General features: G+C 35.6%; 1 protein-coding gene across 1 annotated transcript; it reads left to right on the top strand.

The window, feature by feature from the left end:
• Positions 1 to 130: 130 nt before the first annotated feature.
• On the top strand, positions 131 to 8,339 carry LOC103582820 (39S ribosomal protein L44, mitochondrial; the record flags this gene model as incomplete). Its single annotated transcript, XM_008564308.1, has 3 exons — positions 131 to 599; positions 4,920 to 5,098; positions 8,036 to 8,339. Coding segments are annotated over 3 exons (826 nt in total), but the record flags the coding sequence as incomplete, so codon positions are not given.
• Between the last annotated feature and the right edge of the window lie 2,435 nt (positions 8,340 to 10,774).

Raw genomic sequence — 10,774 nt, 5'->3', positions numbered from 1 at the left:
CTGGTGTTAAAAAGAAATGTAACCTTTTTTCATTTATTTTATGTAATAAAATTATAGCACAGTGAAAACATTTTACATCATTGTAACATGTTGTTCTCTTTACCGTCTCTTACTGTCTGTATGTTTTCAGTTCAGAGAAGCCCAACTGGGATTACCATGCTGAAATACAAGCTTTTGGACATCGGTTACAGGAAACCTTTTCCTTAGATCTTCTCAAAACTGCATTTGTTAACAGCTGCTATATTGAAAGTGAGGAGGCCAAACGCCAAAAACTTGGAATAGAGAAAGAAGCTGTTCGTCTGAATCTTAAAGATAATCGAGAACTATCTGAAGAAGGGATATCTTTTGCACAAACTTGCCTCACACAATTTTTTGAAGATGAGTACCCAGACTTGCCCACTGAAGGTATCAAAAGTCTTGTTGACTTTCTCACTGGTGAGGAAGTTGTGTGTCACGTGGCTAGAAACTTGGCTGTGGAGCAGTTGACACTGAGTGCAGAATTTCCAGTGCCCCCAACTGTATTAAAGCAGACTTTCTTTGCAGTAATTGGTGCCCTGCTACAGAGTAGTGGGCCTGAGAGGACTGCACTTTTCATCAGGGTAGGTAATTATTAATTGCACATGCTCAACATGCTTGAAGTGGGCAGAAAGAAAAATTTCTTTTTGTAATTCATTTCTTTAATATATCATTTTGGAAGTGAATTTTTCTGCCAACAAAAATTGAGAAAGATTTAAAGCTTTTTTATGGTAGGGCCTTAATTATTTGAGTTGTCAATTGTTGAGGATATCATCAGAAGTGAATATTAAATTCTGGGTTGTACAAAACTATGCTATCTACCCTAAGTGAATTCTTGTATTGAGATAACATGCTGTACCCCAGAAATATGTACAAATAAATGTTAAAATATTTTGAATTAAAAAAAAAAAAAACCTAAACATTTACTGATGAAGTCACCAAATTTGGAGATTTTAGGAAAAGAAACTACTATAATATCTAAACTAGAAAAAGAAACGGAGGGGTGGAGGCATGGTGGGGAGAGAGCAGATAAATGCCCAGAGAGAAAAATATTTAGAAACGGAAACAGAGGTCTCCTCTGCAACACTAAATGCTTTTTTTTTTTTTTTTTTAATAAGATGACAGGTAAGGGGATCTTAACCCTTGACTTGGTGTTGTCAGCACCACGCTGTCCCAAGTGAGCAAACCGGCCATCCCTATATAGGGAGCTGAAGCTGTGGCCTTGGTGTTAACAGCACCAACACTCTCCCGAGTGAGCCACGGGCCGGCCCAAACACTAAATGCTTTTAAGGACAAAGATTTTGATCCAGGGATGTTGTCTTTATTTAAATTATCATTCACATCTAAGGGCAAAAGGATCTGCTAAAGATTCACAAAGTATGTTACTTCTGTAAAATAATTACTGTACACAGTACTCCAGCCAAGTGAGATTTGAACCAGAGAATAGAAAGAGCATAACAAAAAACGAGTGAACAACCATGAGAGATTTCCAAATGTGAGTGCTACATTATGTCCCTTCTCACAGGACACTAAAATTTGGGGGTATTTTGTTATACAACAATAGATCCCAAAGCAGCAATTAATGTAGTAAAATATAATGTACTAATTAATATTACCGTAAAACTGTTAAAATGTTAAAAAACCCTAACAAATTGTGGGTTGTGACTTCTGAAGGACTACAGGCTATGTCATCTTTAGTTTTACATCCTTAGAACCAAGGATAATGCCTACATGGTAGGTACTCAGTAGAGGTTTGGTGATATGAATGAGGTCAAAGGACAGAATCCAAGGGGTTAGCATGGTTAGGAACTTCATGCTTAAGTACCAGCTGCTGTTCTCTTCTTAAATGATGAAATCTTGGACTTCTGAGTCCCCTGTGATGTACAACCAATTCTGTGTTAGCCAGTAGTTTAGCTAATTAAAATTCTATATAATTGGTACCACTTGACTCCTGCTGTCCTTTTAGAATTTATTAACTGTGAGAAGTTTTATCCTTTGGCATTAGATGAAAACATGAGTTTTTGTTCTCTCTCTGATAACAGAGTCGACACAATCACTTTTTTTTTTTTCCTTTTTGTCTTTTTTCGTGTCCGGCAACAGATCGCAACCCTCAGTGTCGCACCCGTACCGGACCGGGACCGGCAACGGAATCGCAACCCTCGGTGTTGCGCCCGCACCTCGCTCAGCCAGTGAGCGGGAACCGGTCTGTATGTGGGATCCGAACCCTCGGCGGGAGCACGATCACACTCCCAAGCGGTGCACTGTAGCAGTGCACCACCGGGCCGGCCCCCACAATCACTTTTAAGTCATGAGAACAGTCTTAAGTCACACGTTTGAATGTCAGGTCCTTTAAACCAGCATTGCTTGCTGTTGGAATCCATTCATTTAGTTTTGGTACCAAGTTTGATAATTTTGTTAGAGAAGGATACCTGTATTAACTGACACTTCAGACCTTATTTGTAGGTAAAACCTGTCTTTGTCCTTCCCCGTAGGGCCTATATAATAGGTGGGCTACTCACTTTCCTCCCAATTAGATAGCTTTTTCTGAAGAAATTCTTACAAAGACTTCCTTGATTTTCATTCTCTTAATCCCTATTGCCTCTGTGGAGTTTTAAAACTGTCTGAACAGTTTTTGGTCACCTCCATGAAATTTCCACAAGGTAGTCATGAGACTATTTTGGAAATATTTGTTTACCATATTCTAGTGTCTCTTTTAACAGTTCCAATTAAAGATTCTATTAAAGATAGATAATTCAAATAACTGTTTCTAGGTCAAGAACTTTGGCTGGCTGGTTACTCAAGAGTGTGGTGCCAATAACACCAAGTTCCAGGGTTTGACCCTTGTACCTCCCAGCCATCGAAAAAAAAGCTTTGATGTCTCCCATAGTACAGTTGGCAAGTTGGAAGTGTCTTTTTAAAAAAATTCATTCATTCACCTAATATTGAGTGTCTTACTACATGCCAGACACTCTGCTGAGCTCTGGAGCCAGAAGCTAAGTAGGATGAGATCCTATTCAACAGTTCATTAGGCAGATGGAGCAGAATATGGGAAGCGCTCTCATAGAGCTATTAAGGTGCGTTGGGAACTCAGAGGAGGCAACAACCAATTATGTCTAGTGGTAGGATTAGGGAAGGTTTTACAGAAGTGAAATTTGCTTCTAAAAAATATGCCTCAAGGATGAGCACGTGCTTGGAAAACTATGATTAATTTTGTGTGGCTGGATCATGTTGCATCTGGAGGAATGATCAGAGATGTGTCTGGTCCTTTAAGAAGTAGTGTACAGAAGATCTAACAGTGTTACTGGGAAAGTGGTTTGGGCATCAGTATTGTCAGCATCTCTGAGAACTTGTTCAAAATGCACATTCTCTGGCACCACCCCAGACTATATCATCTCTGAGAGGGTGGCCTAGGAGTCTGTTTTAACTAGCTCTCCAGGTGATTCTTCTGCACCTGGAGATTTGAGGAGCACTCTTTTTAGTCATGGTAAAGAGTATGTATTTGATGATCCTTTGGAGAGAAAGCTGGAGGAGTTCTAAATGGGAGGTTTCCGTGATCAAATGTGCATTTTTAGAAACTCATTTTTTCATACTGCCTCCCAATTTCTGGGGAGATTCAATTCACACCCTGCTGAAAGTTCTAATAACAAATCAGTAAGACTAGGAGCCAGTAGGAAAAAATAGGAGGAAACAGGTAATCACCCCAGAGAAATTGAGATTTCTATTATCCTATTGATATCTTAGGCATTTGGAAAAGAATTATTTTTCCTTACCCTACACTTGATTATTCTGTATGGCAAATAATCCAGTAATTCATACATACATGCATATAAATATATGTCTCCTAAGGCATCTCTACCTCTGTACATTAAAACATTAAAAATCCCCTACTGAGATGGACTTATAAATATTTTTTATTAATGAAGCTGAATGTTCTTTTGATGCTTATAGGAGTGTTGTAATGAAATTAACTGTTTATTTCGTGAACAAAGGGATCTTTTTAAATTTCTCGCCTGCTGTCCCCATTCATCCATCCTGTTATATTTCTGTCGATACTGGTTAATTGCAGTATATAAATTGTGAAAATTAATGTTTGTTTACATATTTTCTTTTTCCTTGTGCCAGCTGGCAGTACAGGGATGTTTCCATATTTTTTGTATAACAGTTTTTTTTTCCCAGCAAAATGAATTCTTCTTTGAATATTCATAATTTGTTTCTCAGTTTTCTTAGCCATATAAAGAAGTATTATTGAGTCACAAAGTTTTAAATGACAGTTTATGTGAAATTATTATTTTTATTTCTATTTTTTAATTATTTTGAGGGGGCACTGGTTGGTACAGGGATCAAATCCTGGACCCTGTTGTTATCAGGACCACACTCTAACCCACTGAGGTAACCAGCCAGCCCCTATTTAAATTATTGTTAAAAAAAATTAGTAACTTAATGGAGTAAGTATTGTTATCTAAAGGCCCTGAGTACCATTTTACATGAGTTTCTGCCGGAAATTATAGCTTTATTCGTTGATTCAACTCTTTAAATATTTTTTAATGTATTCTAATATGTTTTAATATATTATAATATAATGTAGGAATATATTCTAATATATTTTTAATATATTATAATATAATGTAGGAATATAATTCTAAATTATGATAGGATTCCTCCTTCTATGGAATTTTGGTAGATCATATTGCTTGAAATGGACAGTTTTCTCAGGCTTCCAAATATATTTTTTTTGTCCAACTTTGATGTTTGTAATAAAATTTATATGGAAAAAACTGGGAGTGAAAAAGAACAGGACATTTTATCTTTCAATTCCCATTAAGTTTTTAATTTCTGTACTTTGGATTATGGTCCTTATGTTCTTTGTACTAGTTTAAATGTATAAATTACATTTTTATATCTAGGACTTCTTAATTACTCAAATGACTGGAAAAGAGCTCTTTGAGATGTGGAAGATAATAAATCCCATGGGGCTACTGGTAGAAGAACTGAAGAAAAGGAATATTTCAGCTCCTGAATCAAGACTTACGAGGCAGTCTGGAAGCACCACAGCTTTGCCTTTGTATTTTGTTGGCTTATACAGGTTAGTGAAATTTAAATCTTAGTTTCATAACTTTGATTAGAAAACTTAAAAACAGACTCTTCACAATTCCTTAACATAACCTATAACTGTATTAAAGATTTTTTTAAAATCTCATCGCCATGATTATCCTTACCTACTGGTCATTCTTTGGAGAAGGCAAGTAATCTCTGGTAATAAGAGCTTTTATTAGCCAACTATTTGCTGTAGAATTTCATGGGATATATATTAACCTACATTTTTCTGTATAAAAATAAAGTTTTGACTTACATGTGTTATAGATTTTATCTTAATCCATTCGTCAGCAGTTTCAGCTGAGCCTAGAACTGGAAAAGGGAGGGCTTAGTTGTTCATCAAAATGTATAAATCAACCCATGTTGAAAGCTTCGTGGTTTTGTTTAGTAAAAAGTTGACCTGCCCAAAATTGATTTTAGGAGTTAAGATAAAAATGTTAAACATAAACACTGAATATCTAAACTAGATGATGGGCCGGCCCGGTGGCGCACTGGAGAGTGCACTGCTTGGGAGCGCGGCAGTGCTCCCGCTGAGGGTTCGGATCCCATGTGGAGACTGGTTCCCGCTCACTGGCTGAGCGTGGTGCGGGCGCAACACCGAGGGTTGCGATGCCGTTGCCGGTTCCCGGTACGGGCGTGACACCGAGGGTTGCGATCCCGTTACCAGTCAGTAAAAAAGACAAAAAGGAAAAAAAAAAGATAACTAGATGAAAACTAAGATAAATATTTTTCTAATCTTTGTATCATGAAGGACTTTATAGGTGTAAAAACAGTGGAAGACATCACAAAGGAGAAAATGGATAGTGTCCTAAAAAGTTTGATCTTCAGTATTAAATTGAAGTGCAAAGCAAAAACAATGAGATACTCTTTTTTGCTTATCAGCTTGGCAAACCTGAAGGTCATTCGTTATCAGCAGTTCATACACTACTGGTAGAAGAAAAAAATGTACAATATTACTGTGAGTAATTTTGACAGAAGCTGAGAATCTTTAAAATTTTCACATCCTTTGGTTTGGTATTTCTACTTGTGGTTGTCTTAATATCATAGATGAAAATTTGTGAACAAAGATGTTCATTTGTTGTTCATCTCTTCATATTCCATACCTAGAGCAGTTCCTGGGACATGGTGGTTAGTAAATAGTTATTGAACTCATAAAAAATTAGAAGTAAATTTGGAATCCATCAAGAGGAAAATAGTATATGCACATGATGGAATATAATGCAGCTACTACAGGCGACATTTTTAAACAATTTTTAGTGACAGTGGGGTGTTTGGGGGAATGATCTTTTATCTAAAAAAAATGTAAGAAGTAATTTGCCGTATTACTAACAGTGATTGTTATTGCGTAATAGTTTTTTCCTAGGTATTACATAATGACTTTTTAAAAGATAGTCAAGTATATACTATCAGCATCATTGGACTAAAAACTTGGTGATACATCTCCTGTGTGTGAAATGCATTTTTAGATATTTTCTCTATTCCTCACTTTATGCAAATATGTATGTCTAATTATTATTGTTTGGGGTTTTTTTCTCTTTTTTTTTGAAATCCTCCCTTGCTCTTAATTAGTTAAACCAGGTGAGGGTGGTAGGGGATATTTCCCAGCAATTCTTGTGTAAATTCAAGTGTTAGGCTCTTATTTGGAGTAAAATAGGCTCTTCACTGTTTTCCCAAGTTGCAAAAATTCTCTCTTCATCTTTCCCCCCTGTATTTCTCTATTCAATCTTGGCTGCCACCATCTCATAGATAGAAAGCTCAAGGACTTTTTTCTTGCATCTGTAGTGGAAACCTTAGCAGCAGACTCTATGTCTATAATTATAAAGTTTAACTTACATAATTAACCTTTGTTTCATTTCAAATTACTGTCATAGCAAATATTTCTTAGCAAATTCCTTTCACGTTGTAGTTTACTTAGGTAGCTTCACTTGTTTTTCTTTAACTTTCAAGTCAATTTACATTGAATTTATGTTATTAAGTGGAGTTGTGCATGAAACTTTCAGAGACATGCTTCTTTAAATTGCATAAGTGAAATATTAGGTAAGGAAATTTCTAGGAAGTAGGTTAAATATAATTAGAAGTATCAAAACTAATAGGGTTATGGTTATTTAATGTGCACATTCTTTGCTCTGTTGCAGGAACATTTTTATGCTTTTAAAGAAGGTGGTTATAATAGAAATATCAGTAAAGCAGAGGAATACCCATTTTAGTTTTATCAAATTTTAATAAAATTCTAATAGCCAACATTTACTGTTTACTGTGCCACCTTACTATCTTTTGGGAATACATTAGAGAGGGATATAAATGGATAAAATAAGTTTTGAAAGTGAGCAAGTTTTGAAGATCTAAAGTTCTTTATTTAAAATACAGAACTGGGTTGGTTAGACAGTGGTGTTAAAGCACCAAGGTCAGGGGTTCAGATCCCTATACTGGCCAGCTGCCCCCCAAAAATAAAAATAAAATATAGAACTGATTTCTCATTTGTGTTGAAGTTTAGATGACAAACTCAGAAGGTGCAATTTTTCAATAGTCTTTCCTTAAGTTATATAGTAAATGAATTAAAATAATCTTAGTCATAGTTCCCAAGAATATTTTTAATAGCTTCAGGTTTTTATAAGAAAATATTTATATATTCTTCCAGTTTTCCCATCAACAATTTACAAAAACATAGATATGCTTTTTTTATTTGAAAGCCTAGGAGCTGTTTATATTTCTACAGAAATGTAAATGTTTCTTTGTTTAGCTACCATACATAATGAACCTGCAACAAAACTAGTTAAAATCCAAAAGATGATATATATATATAAAACTTGTGTTACTTCTGGTGGGTATTATTATCAAAAATAAGATTTAGAAGGCATAACTGCTTTGTGAACTATATCTTATGATACAGCATATAATTTACAACTACTGTTTGTCTTCTTTCTAGTGATAAAAAGCTGATTGCAGAAGGACCTGGGGAAACAGTATTGGTTGCAGAAGAAGAAGCTGCTCGAGTGGCACTTAGAAAACTTTATAGATTCACAGAGAATAGACGGCCCTGGGACTATTCTAAGCCCAAAGAGAAAGTTTTGAGAGAGGAAAAGACCAAAGATGTGGCAACCTGAAATTTGTAAGCAAAACAAGGTGAATGTCAAAGGTATTCCAAGCTAGACATTTTTGAAATTGTGAAGAAGTACATCTTATTCTTCATACCGTGTTTCTAAAATTGTTTATCAGGTCACAGTTTTTTTTTTTTTTAAATCTTCTGTTTTGTCAAAAGTCTTTTTTTTTTTTTGACATTTTTCCAATTAATTTTTCTTTAATCCTTGATTTTATTATTGTATGTAATTTGTACAGTTAGGTGTATTTTATTCCCCTCTAGCTTTGAGATATCATAATTCAAATGTATGTCTTATGTGAACTTTGCTATAATATCAATAAAAAAGTTATTCTTTCTCTAAATATTACATTGCACTTTTATTTGATATACCCAGGAATGGTAGAAGGTTGATGAACTTTGCTTCTGTAATATAATTTTAACTAAAATAGAATGTTATAACTCTTCTAGAATGCAAGGTACAAATTATAACTGATAGCTATTTACATGATCTCTAGATTCTGTATAAGTTTAAAATTCTGTGTACTTCTGATATGCTTTAGTTATTTAATTTCTATAAATAAATAAATGGCAGAAAAGGTAAATGTTATGCTTTTAAGAAATTGCCTTTTCTAAGAAAGTGAAACTCAAAAGCAGCTTAAAATATTGATGTTAATGGTAAAATAAAGTATGTACTTATCAATTCCACTTAGTATTCCATAATCAGAGTAATAGGTACTATGTACCAAGCACTGACTAAGTATAAGAACACATTTAATTCGGTAGAGGTCCAATTTTAGAGAGTGTCCTTCCGGGTTTTTAATCCATTGTGTTCAGTTTAGTAATCCTCTAACTGCAAATTCTCTTTGATTTCTTTTTAACTTTTTGGCAACAGTGATAATTTTTAGTTTCAGTCTGCCAGTAGTCACTCCCAGGCGTTAACAAGAAAGGTGGGACTTGGGAGTTGAGAATAGAAAAGAGGTAAAACGTTAAAATCAATAGCACTTTTGTCATGAAGTCTTTTCATAAAAGAGGAAGGAACTTTGAAACTTTTTGAGACTGGCCAGAAAAGTGGAACTTGGTCATATGTAAGAGGGTTTACAGCTATCACAGGCAAAGCGGGGACTGTTTTTGGAGGGGAAATTTTGAGAAGAACCTAGTTGGCTGAATTAGTTTGTTAAACTTGAGTTATTTCACCTTTTTTTTTTTTTTGAGTTAACTCCAACTCCTAATAATTAAACACAAGGATAGAGGACTGAACCCAGTAGTAAAAACACCACTTAGGTGGGTCATCCACAAGTAAACATGGTTTGATAAGCATTTCATTGACCCTGTAGCAGGAAAGAGATTATGTAATGAAAATTTCTGGGAAGCAAAAGAGTAAATGTCTTCTAACCACTGTTGAATGACAAAATTACAGCACATTTAGTTAAAGGTCTCATTTGGCTTTATTGTGGTTCTAGAATCGGGCAATCATTCCATAAAATAAAATTAAGTGTTCTAGTGAGCTGAGTAAAAGAGGCTAACTATAGACAGAAAAAGGGCAGAAGAAAGCAAAGGACAAAAAGCAGATTATTCATTTCATAGTTACTTTCATTGTAAGGTAGGGATAGGGAGACAGAACAAAAATAAATAACTGTTTACTTCAGTATTTAATCCTTTGTAAGGATCAAAGCATAGGGAGCTTCATGATCATGCTTATTGAAGATTTGTTATATTTTTGTGTATATATCTATATAATTTTTTTTTTTATTTTTGCAACTGAAACCCTTGACCTTGGCGTTACAACACCAACTCTTACTGAAGATTAAAACTGGCCTGTCTGGGAATTTTTCAGGTCAGACAGCAGCTTGGTTTGGGCTTGGTGATGTGGAACATTAGCTGGGGTGACTCCATTTTGATTTTTAGTCTGGTTTGTGAGGGCCTAGTGCAGGAACTTAGTCCAAAACAATAGCTTCCTATAACTTTTAACACCACGTACTCATCCTGCAAATGCAAAATGTTCCATTCTAGCTAGAGTATTATTCTAATTTAATTTTAGGTGAACATTTTTTTTTAAAGGCTTTAGAGTATTCAGTTGCAAATTCAAATAATCCTTTTTTCCCCTCATAAGTAGTGCTGTTAATGCCATCCCAAATTTCACCTGCCCAGGGCAGTTTGCAGGACCTTAACCTAAAAGCTTGCAGGGGAACTATCCTTACCCTTAGGTTTCCAAGCTTCCAAACCTTGAAAGCTTCTGGATTTACATATGAAACAAAGCTAACTCTAATTCATAAAACTACTTTGCAAGTAAGAGATCCCTTATAAAGAATGTGATTTCAACACATTTCTAACTAAAACTTTTGAACCTAAGTGGTACTTTTTAAAAGCTCCCATTAAGGGCTGGCCCGGTGGCGCACTGGAGAGTGCGCCGCTTGGGAGCGAGGTAGCGCTCCTGCCGAGGGTTCGGATCCCATGTGGTGACCAGTTCCCGCTCACTGGCTGAGCAAGGTGTGGGCGCAACACCGAGGGTTGCGATCCCGTTGCTGGTCCCCAGTGCGGGCACGACACTGAGGGTTGCGATCCTGTTACCGGCCAGTAAAAAAAAGA

Source organism: Galeopterus variegatus, unplaced genomic scaffold (genome assembly GCF_000696425.1).
Source record: "Galeopterus variegatus unplaced genomic scaffold, G_variegatus-3.0.2 Scaffold18013, whole genome shotgun sequence".
Lineage (NCBI taxonomy): Eukaryota > Metazoa > Chordata > Mammalia > Dermoptera > Cynocephalidae > Galeopterus > Galeopterus variegatus.
Note: the sequence above shows the minus strand (reverse complement) of the source record. Positions and strands in the feature narration are given on the sequence as shown.